The sequence below is a fragment of the Musca domestica genome, unplaced genomic scaffold, assembly GCF_030504385.1.
Source record: "Musca domestica strain aabys unplaced genomic scaffold, Musca_domestica.polishedcontigs.V.1.1 5, whole genome shotgun sequence".
Lineage (NCBI taxonomy): Eukaryota > Metazoa > Arthropoda > Insecta > Diptera > Muscidae > Musca > Musca domestica.
This window is the reverse complement of record NW_026712346.1, coordinates 25,674,791-25,699,991: the sequence shown is the minus strand read 5'-3', so window position 1 is coordinate 25,699,991 and position 25,201 is coordinate 25,674,791. Positions and strand designations below refer to the sequence as shown.

The following is a 25,201-nucleotide window of genomic DNA, read 5'->3' as shown; positions in this document are numbered from 1 at the left end:
ATATATATGTATATATATATATATATATATATATATATACATATATATATATATATATATATATATACATATATCAATTCTCGACAATATTTGATCACATACATATTGATAAAATTTAAGTAAATTGCCTTTAATTAGAGAAACATTTTCTTCTGTTATATTTTCAGAAGAAATTAATGTTTGAGCATCATAATCTATATATTTGGGTTACATCCTTGATGTGAAAACAATTTTTATAATCAATGGTCCAAATTTCAAGACGATTTATGAATTCCTTTTTTACAAAGTTTCTGAAAAGTTGAAGTAAAATGTCTTTTGTCATAGAACAAAGGTATATTATATGTGAAGAAGACTCGCTTTGAAAAGAGGTGTTTAGAGTGTTAATTATTTTAAGAACATAAACTAAAAAATTTTAATTAATCTTGTTTACTATTGATAACTCATTTTGAATGAATATATATATTTTTTCAATTTCTTTCCACATTTTGTCTTAAATTGTTCTCTTATAAAATAGTGTTGCAGTACCCGTCTGGAAACAGATTCGAAAGAATCTGATTGCCTCCTTGCACTTTTGAAGTAATTTAAAATGTCTCTTAACAGCTGTTCCATGTTCTTTCACAATAACAATAGAGTCTTCTAGAAATAAACAAACACAACAATGTTGACAACTTTGAGCATGCGAAAACCACTTAAAACACCTAATATAAAAGCGTTCGCTCTGAAATTTGCTATCGCTAATTGGAAATGGCAGCGTACGACGCTTTTCATTATTTCATTTCATTGTTTTAAATACACGCTGTATTTAGATTTAAATATATGTAGTTCAAAGAAACGTGGCACAATGTATAAAAAAGTGGCACAAAAATTCAAAAAATTGGCTCATTTAGAATCAAAATAAAAATGTGGCACAAAGGTATCATAGCCCAAAAAATGTGGCAAAATTGATACTTTAGTGGCACAACGGTCACACTGGTTGTAATCACGCTAGAGTCAAAAATAAAAATAGGAAGCTAACATTTTGCACAGATCAGTCTTTTGTCTGCTGGCAGGTCAAGTTCGAAAATCGGTCCACGATATCACCTGATATTCGGTATTTCGATAATTTTAGCCACATTTTCTAATGGAATTGTCCTAAAACCCACACAAGGAGTTCTTTTTGAGTAATTTACCCTCTGGAAGAGAATTATTTAAAAAGGTCCGCATTATCGAATAGCCCCCATACAACGGTAACCCCCGATATTCGGTATTTTGATGATTGTAGCCACACACAAGGAGTTCATTCTGAGTACATTATCCTCGGAAGAAAACATGTATGGGAAATATATCCTAATCTAAACGATTTCGAAAAATAAAATTTCGCCGAAGTAATTTCCAGCTGTATCTGAAATCTGGTGTCAAATATCATTGTTGTGGAGTGCATATTAAGGATATGATTTTCGCTTCTAGGCTGACTTTGATGGTATGTGTCAAAATCCATCCAATTCGGTGCACCATAAACGTGTATTCGATTAAAAATATGTATGGTTACTATAGGTATATATAAGCTATGTTTAATATCTCCTACCGAAAACCATAGTTATAAACTTCAAAAAATTATACTCAAGCATAAAATCGGATGAAATAAATTAATATAGACCCATAACAAAGACATAGAAGTAGATATAAGTGTAGAGATAGGACAAGACAGAGTCAAAATATGGCAACTCTGGGAAAATACCTATGATATTATGATATTATAACAACATATTTATTAATGTTATTTGATTTAAACCGCTAAGGCAGTATGCAAATTTTTGGAATCGTCTATGGAATAGAATTCAGATCTAGCACTTATACATATGTTCGCCCGATTTCAGGTTTACCCTGAAACAAAAGGCGTAATATTTGGCAAAATTTGATAAATTTTAGCACATAGGTCGAATTTGATTCAAATCGGTTCAGAAATAGCTATAGCTCCCATATAAGTTTCATTCTATTTCATAATTAGTCTTCCACATCCCTAATATACCCTCAATAACAATGGTATTGAGTACAAGATATCAAATATAGCCGAGAAATATCCTTGATAATTTTGGACGATATCAGATTTGGATATAGCTCCCATATACATCTTCATTCGATTTCAAGTATAACGTTCACCAAATGTGAAGTATTAGCCCAAATGGGCTTAATTTTGGCAGAAACTACTTAACCTACAATAAAGTATGTCATATTTGATGAAAATCGGATAAGGTCCCATATATATATAATTCATCCGATTTTATATCTCTGTCCCCCCAAATCCGTATTATACACTCCATTACAAGGATTTCCGGTATGATATTTTGGTACATTCTAAAAATACCTTTGCCAAGTTTTGCCGAAATCGTTTCAGATTTGGATATATCTCCCATATTACCCTCTAATTTGATGTAATGTAAATCAAAGACGCTGCATTTGTCCAAATAAGTTACTTTATTCCGATTTTATCCTTAGCGATGATATTTGGTTCGAGAGGTCACATACAAAAATAAAAATATCTCAGCCAAATTGAGTGGCTAGTTCATCCGATCAACAGGTAACTTTTCTAAATATTTATAGAGGTGTTGTTGGTCATAAAGTCGGGACCGCTCGATTTTTGCCAGTCCGCGTTGCCGGCCCGTAGTTTTAGTCTTTAATGCATAGTTTTTAAAGCATAATAATTCACAAATCTGGCTCACATAAGTGGCACAATTTTTTGTGTAAATGATGACTCGATTAAATAGAAATAAATACGACTTTCAATAAGAGGTTTTAGGTTTTAGTTTGAGAGTTAAAAACCTAAATAATATAACCTAAATAATAAATGTACTAGCTGGCCCGGTCCGCGTTGCCGGCCCGTAATTTTAGTCATTAATGCTTTGGAAAGGAGGGTATATTAACTTTTTCATTCCATTTATAACATCCATTAATGTTCGTCATAGACCCCATACAATATACATAGGTTAGGTTAAGTTAGGTTAGGTTGAAAAAGAGGGGCGAAACAATTTCGCCGCAAGCCCTGTTGGGCATGCACTTAAGCCAGTATAGGCCTGTTGTGCGCTCTAGTCAGAGGGGTTTTACCGAGGAAGACGTGCAGTTAACAGTCAGTTATAATTGAAATTCTGTTGCCTTTATGAAATTCTTTATCATTTACCATGATCCGACTAAGGTCTGGTATAATGTCACTCCCTAAGAATTGGGATCTGATATTAGCAAACGCTGGGCATATACAGAGAAAATGTTCCAAAGTTTCGTCGTCTTCCCTGCACGCCCTGCATATGCTGTTATCTGTGCAACCTATCTTGTATAGATGAGCTTGTAGGCCCAGGTGCCCCGTAAGGATACCTGTCACCTCACTGATCTCCTTCTTGCCTAGCAATAAAAGATTCTTCGTTTTTATCTCATTTGGGTCACCCCACAGGATTTTGGTGGTTTTCCCTACGCCCTCTTCGTTCCATAAGGATATATCAGCGTTTTTTGCCCATGTCTTTAACGCTTTTAGCGGCAGTGGATTGTCTATGTTTACTGCTGCTAATTCCCTGCCTGTTCTAGCGAGAGAATTTGATATCTCGTTACCTCTAACTCCGTTATGGCCTGGTACCCATATTATGTTGAGAGCAGTTGTTGATTGAGTTTATACATTTCAATACAGTTCTTGAAGTTACTGTTTTGGATGTTATAGCGTTAATGGCTATCTTACTGTCCGTTAGGACGTTTACGATAGCCGGTCTCGTGTTAGCATTTAACCAGTTCAGACACTCTGTAATCGCCCGGACCTCCGCTTGTAGGATCGTATTGTGATCGGTCAGGCGGAAAGAGATTTTGGTATTCGTTTCTTCGATAAAAAGACCCAGTCCTACTCTCTTCCCCAACACTGAACCATCTGTGTAACAACAGTTACCAGTCGGCATCTGTGATGGGAATCCATCGATCCTCGAGTGTCTGTTTGGGATTAATGTTTCACAAGAGGCAGCTACAATAGATTCAGATATCCGGTCCGATACAAAGTTTTCTGTTGATTCTCCCGTTGTTACCTGTAAGATTCTTTGATGCTATGTAGCGTGGCCTTTGATTAACCACTCGTCCGTCGCCCTAAACCTTAAGGCCGCGACGGTTGCTTCATACCGAATCTGAATGTCTATCGGATGAAGAAATAGTAATGTCTCTAGTGCCCTAGTTGGTGTTGTCCTCATTGCCCCGCAGATGCTCAAGAAGCACATTCGTTGGACTTTCTGTAGTATTTTAATATTACACTTTCTATCCATGGCTGTCCACAGGACTATTGACACGTAAGTTAGAACAGGTCTAATCACGCTTTTGTATAGCCAGTGTATCATGTTTGGATTGAAACTCCATCCTATAGCTCTTTTACACGTTGCCCAACATCTATGAGCTTTGTTTGCTCTTTCCTGGATGTGGTACCTCTAATTAAGTTTCCTATCTAGAATCACACCCAGATATTATATATAGATATATGATTGTCCTGTTCAGGAAAACCGGTTCCTCGAAAAGACCCAGTTTCCTTTTCCTGGTAAATAGACATATTTCAGTTTTTTTCCGGGTTGACGTTGAGACCTCTCGGTCTAGCCCAGTTGTAAGCAAGTTTCAGAGCCGACTCGGCCCTTCTGCACAGTAAGTTAGGGTTCTTTCCCCTCAGAAGTATTATAACATCGTCTGCATAGCAGACTGGTTCAAAACCTTCGTTGGTTAAAGTCCTTAGGAGACTATTTATGATAGTAACCCATTGGAGAAGTGATAATATCCCTCCCTGTGGAGTTCCTTGACCAACTTTGTCCCTTATGATGACGTCATATAGCCCACAATTTATCCATCTATTCCTTAGCATATGGTTTATCCAGTCCCTTAGGGTCCTGTTGACCTGAAAGCTATCTAAGGATTGGATTAGTGTATCCGTGCTGACGTTGTTGAAAACGCCTTCGATGTCAATGCATACTGCTAATGTGTACATCTTTTTATCGAAGGTGCTCTCGATGTGGTGTACCACCTCATGTGGAGCGGTTTCCACTGAACGCCCTTTAACGTATGCGTGTTGTTTATATTTAAGCATGTCGTTTGCAGTCCTGCTCTTGATCATGGTATCGATTATGCGTTCCAAGGTTTTGAGTAAGAACGATGTTAGACTTATCGGTCGATAAGACTTGGGTATTGCGTAGCTTGCCTTCCCAGGTGCGGGTATAAAAACTACCCTAGATTCCTGCCAGGCTTTTGGAGTGTACGCAAACTTTAGGCACGCGTTGAAAATTCCGGCTAAGTTGGACGAAATAACGTCCACTTCCTTTTGGAGCAGAGCCGGGAAGACCATATAGGGTCCCGCTGCCTTTAACGGTTTGAAACTTTTGATGGCTTTTTTACCATCGATTCGTCAATTTTTGGTGCTTCCTCCGTCACATTCCTTCTATCTTCCGATGTATCCACGTTTGTCGTGGCGCTCGGTGGGAAGTGTGTTTTCATCAGTAGCCCTAGGATTTCTTCTATTGTTTCCATCTTGTTACCCATATCATCCACCATTGTCTCGGCTTGTGTATTCACGTTTTCAACCTGTTCACAGAAAAGCTTCCAGGAATTTCGTTTAGCTGTTCTGACTACTTTGTTGTATTCTTTAAGTTTATTATGGTAGCTGTCCCAGAATACTGCCAAATTTTTACGTCGAGCTCTGTTGTAAAGCCTACGGACCTCCTTTCCTTTGTTACGAATATCCCCTGTCATCCAGGGTTTTTCATAGGCGGATTTCCTCGAAAGACTTTACTAGGGTCTCAGTTAAGCTATTAACATCTCTGTCTATGTCATCTATGCTTAGGCATTCATTGTTACTCTGCCCTAGCCTTTGTCTAACTAGTCTCCCATACTTCATCCAGTCAGTCTTGGATTTGTTCCGGAAGCGTATTGGGTTAGGCGGCGGTCGTGTTAGTTCAAATCTTATATACCTGTGATCCGAGAAAGAGTGCTCTTCCGAGACTATCCAATTCTGGATCTCGTTTATAAGATTCTCTGAACAAAAAGTGATGTCTAAAACCTCCTCCCTAATTTTGTTTACGAAGGTCGCTTCATTCCCAATGTTAAGAATTGTTAGGTCATTAGTATTTAGATAATTTAGTAGGGACTGGCCCCTTTTGTTAGTGTTAGTACCACCCCACGCAATGTGATGTGAGTTAGCATCGCTACCTACTAGTACTTCGTTACCTGTTTGTTTTGTTTTGCTCACCAGCCGCTGCAGTTCCGACGTGGGTGGTAATGTCGGCGCGTCGAACGGAAGGTATACCGACGCCAGGTATATGTTGCCATTCCCCTGTCTCAGTACCGTTACGTCCGATGATGACAACTCTGGGGAAAAAAGAAAGCATTCATTTTTGTGACATATTATACAAGTTCTCGGTCGAGACCCTGTGTTAGCATAAAACAGTTGATAGTTAATATGGTTTAGTCCAGAGACCTTGTTCTGAACTGTCCAGGGTTCCTGAATTAAACAAATGTGTATCTTACTTGTATTTATTAATTTCATCATAGCTATTGTTGCCGCCTCGCTCCGATGAAGTTTGATCTGGATGACCTCAATCATTCGTCCTCCAGTAGGCGGGCTTCCTGAGAGTCGGCGATTTTATCGTCAGCTCCCTGTGTTGTGTTGCTAGGGGGGTTTTCTTTCTCCTCCTCGCTGTCTCCCTTGGGTCCTTCGTCTCAGATGCTGACCTTGTTGTTTTTGAATCGGACCGCGTTCGAGATGAAGAAAGCTATGCCCTTGGTCTTTGTCAAACTAGCCATGGAGAGATCGTCAATCCCTATCACAAGGAGAGTGCCATCCTCCTTCTCCCTGTGAAAGACTTCCCATCTCTTCACGTCCAAAGTCTTATTTTGGTTACCAAAGATCTCGAGCATGCGTTCCGTCCCGAGTCTGCTGCCGTATTCCCTGACGTACACCGTCGTTTTAGTTAGGCAAGGGATCTCGCTCCACCTCACCAACTTAAGGCTGCCATTTTCCCAAGGGGGTTTTATCTTTTCGATAATCCCCTCTAAGGCGGCGGTGTTAGCAGCGAGATTAAAGAACATTTTATTGTTCTTAATCCCACTGCTCATGATAGGGATTGGATCTCCACCTTCCAAGATGTGATCCAGAATTTTGCTGTTGACCATTTCCTCTATCTCTTCTAAATGGTCTTTTGATAGGTTGCCTGAGCCTTTGTTGGTGTCGATTAATGCGTGTTGCATTTCGTCCCTGTTGTGTTTCCTGGCGACTTTTGCATACGAAGGCGGCTTCGTATTCGTTTCCCCAGCCCGTTTTCTTTTCTGATGAGCGAGGGATTTCTTTTCAGAAACCCCAGGCTTGGTTGCCGATTTCACGGTCGGGCTCACCTTTACAGTGCTGGGGCTGGCCTTGTCACCCTCGGGCAAAGGATTCCTGTTACAGTCTCCCTTGTGGGTTCCTTGCCTTGATTTACCCGACGCATCCGTAGGTGGGAAGCTCTTTTTCTTCTTCGCCGGCTTCGCAGTATTCTGTTCCTCAGGGGACCTGATCCTCTTCCCTTCTTCCAACGGAGTGGGGGGAGTATTTTTGGTTCCCTTCGGAGCGTCCTGCGTCTTTGCGTTTTTACTGTTCCGTTGCCGTTGCCCAGACAGCCTTTTCGCCTTAGGTGTGAGCTTCGCTAGGCTGTCGCTCACTTCTTCTATCGTTCCGTGCGCCTCCTCCTCATTAGGGATTCGCCGAACGGTAGTATTGTTGCTGCTGTTGTCGGACTCAGAGTCTGAGGCGCTATCTGTCGTTGAAGGTTGGGTCGAGCGTACGCTTCCCCTGAGTTCCTCAGCCTCTTCGTCTATCTTGTTGCCCGAGGGTTGTGTGCTTGTAGCAGTACCTTCGACCGTCGACGCCAAGGCAGCCACATCTACGGGAGAGTTTTGCTCACGATCTTTGGATGACGACAGGGTGTGACTCGTGGCTGGATCACAAACACCCGCCGGTACTGGGTTATTTAGACCCTGCACCGTAACTTTTTCTTCTTTTAAAACTTCCTCCATGTTTGTTTTTTGTTTAAGGGGAACATCCCCGTAGTCAGTGCTTTGTCCGCGGGAAAAAAAATTCCTGGGACGGGTGATCGCACTGCTCCGCTCCAAACCATTTCGCCATATAGGTTACGAGCAAAACAGTGCGATCATACACCCCCCCCCCCCCCTATCCGCCAATGGGGACGCGCCTGGTAGGTGAACTGACAAACACCCGCAGGAAAATATACATATATATATTCATAATCAGCATAAAATTCTAAGTCGATTTGTCCGTCTGTATGTCTGTTTGTTTAAATTACGATACAGTCTACATTACTAGACGTAGAGCATCAAAATTTAGCAGAACAATTTGTATTGTGTATAGGATGGTTGGTATTGAAAATGAAATCTATGGGTCCACGTTTTGGTATAGTCCACATATAACGGTATCTCTCGAAATTCGGTATTTTGATGATTTTTGCCACATTTCTCCTCGGATTTGTCTAACACATATACCGATACCTACCGATGTCGGGTATGTTGATAACCCTAGTCTCATTTAGGCACCCAATTGTTTCAAATTTGGTATTTTAGAAGGTTTGATAGATGACAATCCCTGAAGTATACTATTGTCCACAGAGGTTCCCGTTTTGGTATGGCCCCATATAACGGCCTCATTTACTTTATGGTTTTTTGATAAGTTAACTGCATTATCCAAACCGTCTTTCTGGTATATGAAGTTTAAAGTGAAACACGCTTGAATTCAGATACTTTTACATAAAAATGATTCCTTTACCCTAAGGTGGATGATAATAATAGTTCTGCCCGGCCGAACTTAATTTTTATACCCTACACCACATAGTGGTAAGGGTATTATGTCTTTGTGCATTTGTTTGTAACATGGAGAAGGAAACGAGATAGAGAACCTTCATAGAATCACTTTCTGAGTCGATTTATGCATGTCAGTCCGTCTGTCCGTCCGTCCGTCTGTCCATGTATTCTTGTGAACAAAATGCAGGACGCATTTATTATCCGATTGAGATGAAATTTTCCAAACAATATTTTTTTGGCCCAAGGACGAACCCTATTGAAATTGGTGAGAATCGGATCAAATTTAGATATAGTTCCCATATATATCTTCATCCGATTTCGGGTTAAATGTGCACCAAATGTCCACTATCAGTCCAAATTACCTGAATTTTGGCACACCCAACCGAGTTTGGCCTAGAAGCAAGTATATCAAATTTGGAGAAAATCGATTCAGATATAGCTATAGCTCCCATATATATCTTTCATCCGATTTGATCTTTAAGTCCCTCACATTCCTACTATGCACTCCACAACCGTGATATTTGGTACCAGGTATTAGATGGAGCACAGAAATAGCTGTTTTAAATTTTATCGAAATCGGTTCAGATTTGGATATAGCTCCCATATATATCTTCATCCGATTTCGGGTTAATTGACCACCAAATGGCCAATATAAGTCCAAATGGACTGAATTTTAGTACATCGGACCAAATTCAACCTAGAAGCAGGTATATCAAATTTAGTGAAAATCCGTTCAGATTTAGATATAGCAACCATATATATGTTTCATCCGATTTAGTGTTTTAGTCCCTTACATTCGTAATATACACTCCACAACCGTGATATTTGGTACCAGGTATTAGATGGAGCACAGGAATAGCTGTTTTAAATTTTATCGAAATCGGTTCAGATTTGGATATAGCTCCCATATATATCTTCATCCGATTTCGGGTGATTGACCACCAAATGGCCGTAATAGCATCAATTTTGGCAAATCCGACCGAAACCAGCTTAGAAGCAAGTACACCAATTTTAGTAAAAATCGGTTCAGATATAGCTATAGCTTCCATATATATCTTTCATCCGATTTGGTCTTTAAGTCACTCACATTCGTAATATGCACTCCACAGGAATGATATTTGGTACCAGATATCAGATAAAGCCCAAAAATAGTTGATTTTAATTTTATTAAAATCTGTTCCGATTTGGATATGCCTCCCATATATATCTTCATCCGATTTCGTGTTAATTGTGCATCAAATGGCCAATATCAGCCCAAATGGCATGAATTTTGGCAAATTCAACCGAAACCAGCCTATAAGCAAGTACACCAATTTTAGTAAAAATCGGTTCAGAGATTTGATTTTGTACCAAATATCTCATAGAGCTCTGAAATGCCCTGTATAAACCTTTTTATGAGAGCTCTACTACATATGCATAGTGGTGTAGGGTATCATATAGTCGGCCCCGCCCGACTTTTGAGCTTTCCTTACTGGTTTTACTTGATTTTAGAGTAATATGTAGTATTTGTCATTGAAATTGCGCTTTGGACACCCCATAATGTCCATATCTTTTATCATAGTATAATTCAAAGACGATTAAACAAATGTCCGGTTCCTTAAATCATATGATGGTTATACAAAACGTGATCAGCTTTTGCAAGGATGGTTTCTTCCCAAATTACCAACATTTGCCGAAATTAGTATGAAAATATGGTTAAAATGTAAGATATACTTGAAATCGGGTAATATCCTTATCCGGGAGTTATGACCCATATCATAAACTGCAAAAGCGATTTAAGGTATCGTGAAAGTTTAGGAAGAATTTCTGAAAGAATAGAAATCCTTTTCCTTCTTCTTTTTGCGCCCTCTATATTCGGTATTTCGTTGATTGAAGTCCCAATGAATTTTGCATTTTGAGTTCTCATTGGACGGATTATTGTCATGTAAAAGAAGTGGGTAAGTCCCCGTTTACGTAAGTCCCCGGATTTGCCGTTTTTTTTTTTTTTTTTTTTTTTTTTTTTTTTGTTTAAATGTGTTCGCATCTTCGAGCTGAAGCACGATGTAGATCCTGAAGTTGAAAGCTAACTGCCAATTTCAGACATGAAAGATCGCTATTTAACATCGTATTGCGTACTATTTTATTTTTGATATTATTCATTCAGAGATCAAAACAATAAAAAAAATGTACACTTCTATATAGTTTTTAAATTGAAAAAAATGCACGCCAAAAGGATTTTTTCTCTTATATTTTTATTGGCATATTTTACGCAATTTTTTCCCCCAAGACTCCATTCCGAAGTTGTATGAAAATCCGTCAAAACGATCTTGAGTTATAAGCATAGTAACTAATAAACAAATTGAAAAAAAATCTTCAACTTGTTCGCTTGTTTTTTACAGCGAATGTTTAAAGGTCCTTACGAACTTTGGTCCTTACTATTATTTTGAAATTTGATTCCATTGAAAAAATGTTCTCTATTTTTTTCCGATTTTAGAGATTTTGCAAGGCTCTTTTTTGATTTTTTAGCAGTTTTGAAAAAAGGAATTATCTTTTAACTTTGGTTTGACCACGTTAAATTATTTTGACATCATCTATTCAGGTCCGTAACTCCATAATTGTTGTCGCTTTATACTACCCAAAAAGACTACACATCATATTAGAATTCAATTCAAAAGAAAAGAAAACACTACAAATGTACATTTCAAAATAGTGAGTCAAAATTGAAAAAAATCATGCAAAATAAAACATTACTATTGTTCACCTCAACAGTCAAAATTAAAATTTTCAAATTTCACATTTTTACGCGATTTTTTTGGATTTTATTCTTTTCTGCCAAGAGGCAATTCCGAATTTGTCTAAATCGTTAAAATCAGACAGGCGGTCTTTATGTTATAAGAGTAGTAACTAACACAACTTTCTTTTACACATAGAGAGATAGATATACAAGTAGGCGCGTTCCTCAGCCCCTAAATAAGTACTTAGGGTTGGATGGAAAGCCAACAGCATCTCGTGTAATAATTCTCAAACCGATAACTTAACCATTTTGACAAATATAAAGATTTTAGATAAATCGTAATAGTGGGCGTAAAAGGAGGCGTGGTCAATATTTTTTTCTTTAAAAACCTAATTTGAGGTATGACGAACGTTTTTACAAAAAATTATGCAAATCGGTCCAGCCGTTTTAAACTGATTCCATTACCAACACACAACAATTGATTTTTGGATATATAGATATATACAAAATTTCTCGATTTTTTTCAATAATTTCAAGTTTTTACTTCCGCGCTTTTCTAGAGGCTTTTCTCAAAATTTTCATTCATGAAAACGTTTCCATAAGAAAATTTGAGACAATTCGGCCAATCAGTTCTCAACTGGTGTGTTTCAATATTTTTTAAATTGTATACATATAAATTTAATGAAGTATGTGTGGCCAGTTCCTCTGACCACAAAAATATACCTAGGGTTGAAGGGAGAGTCAAGAGTACGTACGTACGTACATATACTAACTATGGAACAAAAGTAGTCGTGGTCAGTTCCTCTGCCCAAAAAAAATACTTAGAGTTGGATGGAAAGTCAACAGTATCTTGTGTAAAAATGTTCAATCCGATACCTTCATTATTTTGGCAACAATAAGGATTTTAGATAAATTGAAATAGTGGGCGTAAAAGTAGGCGTGGTCAATATTTTTTCTTTAAAAACCTAACTCGGGTATGACGAACGTTGGTACAAAAAATAATGCAAATCGGTCCAGCCGTTCTCAACTGATTCCATTACCAACGAATAACAATTGATTTTTAATATAGAATAGATTTCGATATTTGGAGTTTAAGATATGTCCTTCCTGCGGTGGTGGAACATTTTCTAGGTAGATGGTCGTGTTTCTACGGCCCCCATATAACGGGTTTTTCAGATATTCAGTGTTACATATTTTTCATCGGAAGTGTTTAAATTAACAATAGATATCAAACACTGTAGCAGAAAATTGTCTACATAGGTCCATGATTTCCTATAGCCCCCGTACAACGTTAACCCCCGATGTTCGGTACTTTGATAATTTTAGCAACACTTTTGAAAGGCGATGTTTCAAATTTGGTATTTAAAACTCGTAATATATTTAACAGCTCTGTAGCAGCAAATTGTTAGTGTAGGTTCATGTTTGGTACAGACACCACTTAACCATACTTACACCACTTATGATATTTTGAAGATTTCTTCAATCGCATTCATAAACATTTGCAGTTTAAAATGGAATTAGTTCGAATATTGAATCCGAATAAAATAAGATATTTTGCTCTGCAAATTACTGTACTTTTTTACTCCTGGTAACCTGTATGACATTCGGTTTGTCTATAGCTAATATTCGGATGCTCTTTTGATTTTTGGAACAAGATAAAATTGCTCGTAGTTCTAACATAGGAAGCTGGTTTATGTCAAAATTGATGTATCATTTATACATTTTTTTTTCAACTGCAAATAACCCGCACATGTGAAATAAATTCAATACAAACTCAGATCTCATTCTCAACTATTTATAACTTAAGTGGAAATAAAACACATTTGCAGAAATGTTGTGCTGGTATTCTTGTTATTTAGAAGATGTTGTCACATTTAAACATGCCATACTTTATTTCGTACTTTACAATTTCAGTTTATTCTTTTGTTTTACTTACCGTACATAGTCTAATGTAAAATTAGTTTTTGTTTTAATAAAATTAAGAAATAGGAACTTAAAATGTATTATTTTTCTTCAAACGTAAACATATACATACACAGATTTTGTAAAAACAATACATACATATTTAATAGTAACATACTAATCTTTCGGGGACCTTGTTGCAATTAATTGTATCTGCTGATGGGGAAAACTTCTGAAGTCGCAACTGTTGGTAAACTGCATATATTTATTGTGTTATTTTTTTTTTTTTTTTTTTTTGAGATTGGTAAACACTTAAATACTAAAAAATAGTACATACATATGACGTAGTATTACATTTTGTCGATTTTGATTTTTAGTTTAGTTGTGTTTTGATTTGATTTGTTTTCAACAATATAGTTAATATTTAGTGATGTTTTAAAACGTTTGTGTAATTTTATTTTTATTTTTTCGAAGAGAAGAAGCATTAGTGGTTAAAGCATATGAAATGTTAACGTCTTAATTTTCTAAACAAAGATATTCCGTTAGTTGGCAATTTTGGAGCAACAGTTTAGCCTTTTTTCATGTTTTCAATTTTATCGTGATTTTTTGCGAATAAAACATTATTTAAAATTTATACTTGGCGATACGATTTTGGTTTTGGGGGTTTTTCATTTATATACACAATTTATACTAACTTACTAACCAAAACAACATATAGAAATAATACAAATAACTTTTAAATAAAGTATTGATTTGGACAGCATTCCAATTGTATTTGAATGATGCGTTGTGCTGGTTTATAATCCTTGTTTCGAACAAACATATTTTTGGCTTCGTTTAAGTCATAGTCCTGTGTTGGGGTAGAACGTTTTCGGGCTTGGTGTTGGACATGGTTTCGGGGCATTTTGTAGTTATTTAAACTTCGGTTTCCGAGCGGCGCCTTCTACCTGGACCGCCCGGGAAATTGGCAGCAGCTAGGCCCATGCGATGTTTTGCCTCTTGTGTACCAGAATAGCCACGAGCCAAACCAAAGTCCACAGTACGTTTGGAACTGCAAGCGTAAAATTTTATATTAAAGAATTAAATTTTAAATAATAAAACAATAATATTATTTTATAATACTTTTTTAGAAATTAAACCATTACGAGAAAATAAAGAATAATATGATAAGAGAGAAAAATAATAGCAATATTGTGTTTTGTTAAATTTCATGGGAAGTCAATCTCGCCGAGCTGAGTTGATCTGAGTCGAGACGGACAGATGGTCCGTCCGTCTGTCCGAATCAATTTGTAATCACGCCACCGCTCGCAATTATGGCAGGATTCACACGAAACTTTGCATGGAGAATAGAACATTATCGACTTGAGATGATCTCAAAATAAATATTTCTGAGTTTTAAGTTGCTCTATGGGTCATAATTATAGACCAATCGACTAATCGAAATTTTGCATGGGATGAGTGTTAAGGGCTGCACAGAGGCCTACCAGTTTCGATGGTTATGGAATAATATTAAGTGTATGAAATAAAACATAAGTTTCAAATGTTAAACAATTAAACCGCGAATATTTTTAGTTCGCAAGAAATCAAGTCAATTAAAAAAATTGGTATTAAAATTCGAATTCAAAAATAAAATATAAAAAACACTACAAATGTACATTAGAAAAAAGTAAGTCGAAATTGAAAAAAAAATCATGCAAAAAAAAAAAACATTACTATTGTACATTTGAAAAGTCAAAATTAAAATGTTAATATATCACATTTTTACGCGATTTTTTGGATATTATCCTTTTCGGAAGGAGAAAATTCCGAAATATATATATATATATATATATATATATATATATATATATATATATATATATATATATATATATATATATATATATATATATATATATATATATATATATATATATATATATATATATATATATATATATATATCTATATATATAAATGTAAGTTGTGTTAGTTACTACGCTTATAACTTAAGAACCGCTGGACTGATTTTAACGATTCACACAAATTCGGAGTTGTCTCCTCTCCGAAAAGGATAATATCCAAAAAATCGCGTAAAAATGTGATATATTAACATTTTCATTTTGACTTTTCAAATGTACAATAGTAATGTTTTATTTTGCATGATTTTTTTCTATTTTGACTGGCTTTTTTCTAATTTACATTTGTAGTGTTTTTTATATTTTATTTTTGAATTCAATAATAAAACCAATTTATTTAATTGACTTGATTTCTTGAGAACTGAAATTGATGGCGGGTTACATGGAAGTGTAATACCGAATTATATGGTGGCGAAACGGAATAGATGATATCGAAATGATTTAACGCGTCACACCAAAAGAAAGATAATTATTAATTAAAAGATAATTACTTTTTCAAATTCGCTAAAAAATCACGAAAAAGAGATCTCATTGCAAAAATTCTCAAATCGGGAAAAAATCGAAAAGATTTTCAGTGGAATCGAATTTTAAAATAATAGTAAGGGTCTTTAAACATTTGCTGTAATAAATCAGCGAACAAGTTGAAGATTTTTTCAATTTGTTATTCTTCTTTTGCATTTTTTTTTTAATTTGTATTATCATATTGAATTCAGTGGATTTTTTTTGTGAACAAAATAAAGAATAATTTTTCACTATATACAATTTTTCAACAAAAAACTGAAATAAGTGCGAAATACGATGTTAACTGACATCTACCTTTCAACTATAGGGCCGACATCGTGGTTCAGATGGAAGATGCGAACACATTTAAACAACCAAAAATGACAGAAAAAGCCTAATGGAGCTCATTTCAAAGCGTGGACCTACTTCTTTCATGTGGCAATAATCCGTCCAATGAGAGCTCAAAATGCAAAATTCTTTGGGAGTACAATCAGTAAAATACCAAATATAAAGGACGGAAAATAGTAGAGCGAATGAGACTCTTAGTAAGAAAAGGATTTCTATCCTTCCAGAAATTCTTCACAAACATTCAAGATACCTTAAATCACTTTTGCAGGTCATGATATCGATCATAACTCACGATAAGGGTACATCCCGATTTCATATTTATATAATCATCATATGATTTAAGCTATTTTTGGGGTCTTGGCCACTTTTTTCATTGCTTGGCCCTTATTTGGCATCTTTGTCTCTAAGGGGTTAGGGACAGAAAAGAAAATTTTGTATTCTATTGAATTTGTAACTCTCAAGAGCATATTGGTTGGAAACGTAGATTTGGGATATACATCTATATGATAATATGGAGAATAAAACTATTTTTACTCATTTAAATCACGCGAAATTTTTTTCAGTTTGACATGCTATGTTGTTCTGTTAAATTTTTGATTTGGTCTCTATTTAACTTTGGCTATTCTTAATTCATTCAGCGCTCAATTATGAGGTGTACAAAATACAGCAAATTCCTAATTACTGCTCATTTGACTGGAAAATTTTGCTACGATTTTTATCATACTAAAAATTAATTTGATCCTTTACATGGGGATAAGATTGATATATACTTTTTAATAGATTTGTATAGCACATCCACACCTTTGAAGCCCACGGCTTAAATATGGGTACAGGTATTTTAAAACACTTTTAATCGACCAGTACGGGAACACTTATATCAGTCATATCTGTGAATAATTATGCTTTGACAAATATGCATAATAGACAAAAACTACTGGCCGGCAACGCGGACCGGGCCAGCTAGTATATATATATATATATATATATATATATATATATATATATATATATATATATATATATATATATATATATATATACGAAGACGAGGGCCTTCATACGCAAATTTTTGCCATATCGAAAAAGGGAGTTACCGTTATATGTGGGGTGACGAGGACGTGGGCCTGTATAGATAATTTTCTGTCATCGGCTGAAGTATCTACTACGAACAATTCCGGTCTGTAATGTCCATAAAAATACCGAATATTGGGAGGTACCGTTATATAGGGACTGCATAATTATTTTTTTCTCATAGGTTACAGTACCCATTAGAATTTTCAAATACGAAATTTAAAACAATTCCGTTGACTAATGTCGCTAAAATCACCATATAACCGTTTTTATTTAAACGGTATTTTTGGAAGACATTTTCTTCGGTCGAACTTAGCTTAGATCTTATAAAAAATATGACAAAATCAACAAGTAAAAAAACACTTGTTGATTTTGTCATATTTTTTAACGCATCAAACTTTTTCAATTTGACTTTCAATATTGCAAATATTTTTCAAATTTAACGAGACATTTATGCATTTTCAATTCGGGCTTGTATTACCCATTTGGAGCAGAATTAACTCGAAATCGGATAAATATATATATGGGAGCTATATCCATATCTGAACCGATCTCGAAAAAATTTAGCAAAGGTATTTCTGAGCTGTATTTGATATAAAAAAAAAATCGAATGAACGATATATATGGGAGCTATAGCTATATCGGAACCGATTTCGATAAAATTTGACATACTCATTTTCAAGCCTAATCTGGTCGAATGTGCAAAATTTCATACTATTTGGGCTGATATTATACGTTTGGTGCACAATAAGAGCTATATCCAAATCGGAACTGATCTCGATAAAATAGAACAAAGGTATTTCTGAGTTTTATTTGATATATTTCCCCAAATACCGTTGTTACAAAGTGCATATTACGGCTGCGGAGGGCAAAAATAACAAATCGGATGAACAGTATATACCGGAGGTTTAGCTATATCTGAACCGATTTCGATCAAATTTGGCATACTTATTTTCAGGCCTAATCTGTATGTGCAAAATTACAAACAATTTGGATTGATATTACATTTGGTGCACAATAAAAGGAAAATATTGGTTCCAGATCTAGGATGACTATTTCAAAAAAAAAAAGCAATTAGTTTCAACATTTGCATTTATTATGTAGTAGATATAGGGATGTTTCTTACGGGAATATTCATTCTAGTCAAAGAGTTCAGATCTGCAGAAATTTTCAAATCAAACATTTTATTGTACACTTCTAATTATTTTTAAAATTTTACCGAATATGTTTTGTGATGTCCTGAAAAAGTTGGAAAAAGTAAAACGTTGAGTAAAATATTAATTAATAAAAATAACTGACCGAATGAGCTCGGTGGAAAGACTTATACACATAAAAGGCAATTTCAATAGGTCATAAATACAATAAATTAAACGATTTACTTTACCGAGCAAATCCCAATCTACATTTTTGTGTAATTTCTTTAACATTGTGTTCATTCTTTAAACTTCTATTACATTTTTTATAAGAAAACTTTAAATACCTAATCTCGTTTGCGGCCACACAAGCTGAAATGTTCAAATATTCATTACTTACTTTTCCAAATCATTGCGAGCTCTCATTATTGTTTGTCCAAAGCGTGCCATTAATTCCATTAGGATATCATCCGGTACTTCTTCGAGCTCATTATAATAGCCATTATTTTGGCTGTAAGAAAGAGAATAGAAAAACCAGAATGGGCAATGAGTGAAGTGTTGTGGAAAATTAATATTTTATTATTAATTGTTTTAATCCTTCTGCTATAAAATCCAATGAATAAATTGTTTGTATGTTTTAAAATCCCAAGACAAGAAGTTTCAACATTAAGTTGGCTGAAAAATTGTTTCCCAATAGATTAATAACTTTAAAGAACGTGTCTCAGCACAATGTGCCGCAACCAATGTATTCATTTTTTTCTAAAACAAAGGAATTTACAATTCAGGCTTCTTAAATCGTCATATTTTTGTGATTGTGTAAATTAACGAAAACATACTGGAAAATATGTCTTAATCAAAATTGATAATAACTGCTGCAAAACTTACTGCAAAGTTTAAATTGATAATAACTGCTGGCAAATAATTGAAATTTCATTAATGTAAATGTCTTGTTGTGTTTGTTAGGTAATCCCAACCGTTTTGTATAAATGCTGCCGTATTTCATTCTTGTATAGTCCAATTTCCCCTTTTAATGCTGGAGCCTTCGTGGGCTTATGTGACTTCATCGACGTGACTTCATCGACTTCAAAAACCCCAAAGAAAATAATCTAAAAGTGTTAAATAGCACTAATCTGGTCTTAAAAACGCGACCGAAAAATGGCCGATGTAGTAATTGAATCGTTTCTCTGGCTAGCACATGCCCTTCATTTTTTCAATTCTAGGTAGGTAAAAACTGGTTATCAGCTCACGATTGCCTTCTAGTTGATATACCCTTAACATACATTCTCTTGTCCTGTATTAAAAAACGAATTCGGTACTATGTTCTGTACTTAAGCAATTTTGTTGGGCAAAAGTTTAAAAAAGAAATATTTTCCTTTAATTATAATGGGGTCGTATGAGACATATAGCCATATCTGAACCGATTTTCACAAAATATGACAGGCTTACGCCCATCCATCCTAGTTTGGCTGATATTACACATTATAAACGTGATATTTATATATGGAAGCTGTATATAAATCTGGACGATTATCACCAATTTTGGTATGATCCGTCTTGCAGACCTAACACACCTCAGAATAACATTAAGCCCACTTCATTTCGTTCGGAATATAGAGTGATTTCCATAGACAGACGGATGGACGTTTCCAAATCGACTTACGATATATTTTGAAGTGATACATACGTAATGATTAAGAGCGAATGATTTCCACAATTAGTTCAAAATTGCATATATCGTGTAGTTTGAATCACGCTAATACAAGTGCCTTCCCATCTTTCTTTCTTGTACCTTCCCATCAAAATATATCTCAAAAATGTGAAAATATAGACTGATTTCTTTCAAACCACGGTCTTTTTAATATCTTGCTTATATTGCTATAATTGAACACCGTCAACTTCTAATGGTGCCTCCCCTTAAAAAATTCGTTACTTTTAAAACAATAATCTACCTTAAGGTAAGAAAAGATAAAATCTGACGTAGTAGTAGTATTATCTTATATTAAGCGCGGAGATATTATAGTAGCTATACGGCATAGAAAATATGTTAGCGGCTGAAGCTAAAATCTCGAAATTTTGCATGTTGGTCAGTATTGCCTTTTAAGAGTGGGATAAGGCTTGGTTTTTGGAAATTCGAACTATTAGAGTATTAAAATTGAATCTATTTTATTCGTCAATCGGATGGAACCAGAATTCTTAAATTTGGAACGATAGCCGCTTATGGGGTGTAGGATAATTCGAACAAGAAATGTTCTGAATGTATGTACTAAGAAGCATTAAATGGTACTAAATTTGGTACATTTTGGGCCTGGGTGAACGGTTGTAGATGGAATCTTGACATAATGTTGTGGTCACTGTTAGTGTGTTGGGTCGACATTAGGTGGTGATTTTGGAAATATGCACTTAAATATACGCAAAGTACCAAATGGTACAAAATTTGGTATATGAGAAAGGGAAAGAGTTGGAAATCTCAAATTTTGCATTAGGCTCACTTTTGTGAGATGGGGTTGTAATATGGAGGTGCTATTATTTATGATAGAGGAACCAAAGGTTTTTTTTTTTTTTTTTTTGAAAATTCGAACAATAAATGTATCAAAAGTACGAAACTGCATTAAATTTGGTACAATTTCGAATTATGTGAACAGATAGAGGTTAAATTATGAAATTTGGTCCGGTGTGGGAAGTAGGTTAGACAAAAGAGGTGAAATGCGTGTTTAGTATAAGAACTGTACTAATAATTTAGTACCATGATTTTATACAATTTAATTTTGGTTGAACGGATGGAGCTGGAATGTTGACATTGGGGTCACTGCTGGTTGGTAGGGTTAAAAAAGAGTAGGTTTGGGAAACACGTACTAAGAAAGTACGATTAGTACTAAATGACTATACATTTTATTTAATATACATTATATTTGGGGTAAACAAAGCTCACATAACTTCACTTTATATAAATACCTTTTTCCGTATACGAAGTAGCGGGTTTTAAAATAAAATTGTAATTAATATGGTATATTAACATAGAATGTATTCCCTATTGAACAAAGTTGAAAACTACCAAATTTAATTTTTAACAATTTTCACACAAATGCAAATAAGCTTTAAATGAAACCGTAATATAACCAATTCTGGATAGCAAATAATGCCCTGCTACTTTAAAATTGTGACTTTCACAAATGTAAACAAGAGAGCTTAACATGTTGCTCTTCCTCGGACTAAATAATTCTAAGAAATTGTAAGTTCATTACAACACTTTATTAGGTGTAGAATAACTGAATATATACACTTCAGAACACAGAATAATAATGATGTCAAACGGACTTAAAGACCACAAAGCTTCCTCCTTATAGGACAGAAGGTCTCGTTTCTAATGAGCATTACTCAATTCAGTTTACATTACCATTAGTCTCTCAATTTGAAAATGTTATGGTGTTGGTGCGCCAGGGCATCTTCGTAGGAAATAAAGTGTGAGTGGCTGTGGAATAAATTTTATCATCTGAAAATAGAACTGTATGTATGTACGCTTGAGTGTGTATACGTTTTAATTTTGTTCCTGTGTTCCTGAACTAATTATGAGGAAACAACCAAAACATGGCTAATAAAAATGTTAATCTTCCCCCAGTATCTCGGCTTGTCCAATGTCCTTGTTAAATATTCATTAGACTCCTGTTTACGACGTGGACATATATTGTCTTCAACAAATGGCCAAAGTGCTACGAAATTAAAATGTTTGTATTGTGTGACATACATATGCAGTTGCTTTTAGGAAAATAACAGATAGGATGAGGCATATTTTAAGCGAGCAATTATTATTTTGTAGTGAAAATGCAGAGTAAAAACAAGTTAAAGGGTATCAGTCGGTTTTGCCTATAGGTTCATATTCTCGGCCTTTATCCGTTTATTAAAATATGTTTTGACATGTTTTATTATTATTCAAAATGTTGACCCTCTATAGGGGAGATACCGATGGAGTAGAAAAATATTTTCCATTTCGCTTATAACCTTAGTTTGATATAATTATTGGAGGTGACAGGTTTGGATAATGTGTATATATTTTTTGAAAATTCTCAACTTTTTTGGGAAGTTACAAAAAAGAGTGGGTCAACATACCGATCTCTTGTTTGTAAAAATATTGTAATATACATGGTTTGATGAAAATCGTTGATATATTTCACATGTTATGAGAGTAATAATTATTCAAAAATTCGACCCTTTGTGCGGGAGGTACCAGAAAGACAAAAACCGATATATTATATCCCCATAGCAGATCTTGTGTAGAATTAGAATGTTTCATGTTGCCTCATGTTTGTTTATACAAAATATTGAATCTTTGTGGGGGAGGTATTAGAAGTAAAAGTTTATTCTATCCGCTCCTCATACCTGATCTTGTGTTTGTAAATATATTAGTATGTGCTAAATTTGAAGACAATGGGACTCTCTTCTCACATTTTAGAATAGTTATTATTATTATTCAAAATGTTTACACGTTGTGGGAGAGGTATTATATGGAATGGACCGATATATACCATCATAATCAAAATTTTGAAATGTTGTTGGTATATCCCATTATATAATATTGAGATTTGCTAAATTTAAAGAGAATCTAATGCATATTTCGCATTTTATGAGCATTATAGATAATCTAAATATTGAACCTATGTGGAAAGGTATTCAAAGGAGTCTGATCCTATATAACCCATCTTCACATCAGATCTTGCTTTGGTAGAAATTTTGGGATGTGAGAAGTTTAAAAATAATCGAATGTTTATTTCGCATTTTATGAGCGAACCAGAAGGAGTGGTCCGCTATACTCCATCTTCATACCAGATTCTGTAATGGAAAAATTATGGGTTTGTGCGAAATTTGAAGAGAATATGCAGTATATTTTACATTTTATGAGGGTATTATATATTCAAAATTTGGACCCTTTGTGAGGGAGGAGTAATCCGATCTTGTACATTCTCGCAACCTGTATTGCGGTAAAGCAAAATTTGAACAAAATCATATTATCCGTTCTCTTCTTGTGCGGTAAATTATGATTTATAAAAATTATGACCTTTTTGTGGGGGTGGTACGGGCATCACTAAATCGACTCCAAATGTCCTGAAACGGATTTGGTCCAAAGAGACCTATGGTCTAAAACCGGTTTTTTCGACCAGGCACGTTTTGGCCGTTTCAATAGATATAGACCCTCTCTAGTCATATGGCTGAGGGTATAATTAACATATTCCGTTTATTATGTAACTTGAATGCATAAAATAGTATTGTGTATCACTGATGAACTTGTCTCTTGGTAGAACATTTTTGTCCTACTAAATCAATTTGTGGCCATTTCTCTTTATCCATTATAAAATTACCATAATATACAATTTATTACAAATTTATTTATAAACATTCCACAAAAATATTACTCAGACACAAAGACAGGATATTAATATTGTCTTGTTTTCATTTCCTTGTTTTATTTCCCTGAGTAGAGCAACAATTTCTTTTTCGACTCCTTTAAATTGTGTCTGACGAATGTATGTGTGTGTGTACGTTTGGAATGTAAGTCATTTCTTATATTAATTTAGATTAACAAAATGTAATTTTAATGTAATGGGAATTTAATTAACCGCATATGCCACACATGCACATAATTTGTATTTAAATATTCATAAAAATACATTAAACGTATATTCTTTAAAAAATACCACTACCTTGGCATTGGAGCACCCTCAGCGAACGACACCATCCACATGCAGAGCAAAGCTGAAATGAAGATGCCAGCAAAAACTTTTCTTTGTGTCATCATTTTCTCAAGTTGAGGGAAGTGTTGAAATAGGCAGAAAACTGTAATTAGAATAGACAAGAGATAAGAGATTAATACATACAAACAAATTGTAATTGTAAATGAGAAAAAGGCAATTAAATGTAAAAGCCTTACCCTCCACCTTAGGGTAAAGGAAACAATCTATATATATAAAAGGAAGTTGTGTTAGTTACTACGCTTATAACTTAAGAACCGCTGGAGAGATTTTAACGTTTCAAACAAATTCGGAATTGTCTCTTTTCCGAAAAGGATAATATCCAAAAAAATCGCGTAAAAATGTGATATATTAACATTTTCATTTCGACTTTTGAATTGTACAATAGTAATGTTTTATTTTGCATGATTTTTTTTCCATTTTGACTTACTTTTTTCTAATGTACATTTGTAGTGTTTTGTATATTTTATTTTTGAATTCGAATATTAATACCAATTTATTTAATTGACTTGATTTCTTGAGAACTGAAATTGATGGCGGGTTACATGGAAGTGTAGTACCGAATTATGCGGTGGCGAAACGGAATAGAGGATATCGAAATAATTAAACGCGGTCACACCAAAGTTAAAAGATAATTACTTTTTCAAAATCGCTGAAAACTCACGAAAAAGAGATCTCATTGCACAAATTCTGAAATCGGGAAAAAATCGAAAAAAAAAAATTTCAATGGAATCGAATTTTAATATAATAGTACATTCTATTGACAAACTTTGTAAGGATCTTTAAACATTTGCTGTAAAAAATCAGGTAACAAGTTGAAGATTTTTACAATTTGTTATTCTTTTTTTGTAATTTTTTTTTCCATTTGTATTATCATATTGAATTCAGTCGATTTGTTGTGAACAAAATAAAGAATAATTTTTCACTATATACAATTTTTCACCAAAAAAATGAAATAAGTGCGAAATAGGATGTAAACTGACATCTACCTTTCAACTCCAGGGCCTATATCGTGATTCAGCTGGAAGATGCGAACACATTTAAATAATCAAAAATGACCGGAAAAGCCTA

General features: G+C 34.7%; 1 protein-coding gene across 1 annotated transcript in view; it reads right to left on the bottom strand.

The window, feature by feature from the left end:
* Positions 1–13,368: 13,368 nt before the first annotated feature.
* The window catches only part of LOC101897624 (diuretic hormone class 2), a 68,500-nt gene continuing 56,667 nt past the window's right edge, over positions 13,369–25,201 (bottom strand). The window contains exons 2-4 of the mRNA XM_005180665.4: positions 24,080–24,215; positions 18,790–18,900; positions 13,369–14,489 (exon numbers count right to left, since the gene is read on the bottom strand). Of these exons, the coding sequence (XP_005180722.1) occupies positions 14,354–14,489; positions 18,790–18,900; positions 24,080–24,177 (345 nt within the window). The 5' untranslated portion in view covers positions 24,178–24,215 and the 3' untranslated portion in view covers positions 13,369–14,353. The remainder of the gene's footprint in view (positions 14,490–18,789; positions 18,901–24,079; positions 24,216–25,201) is intronic.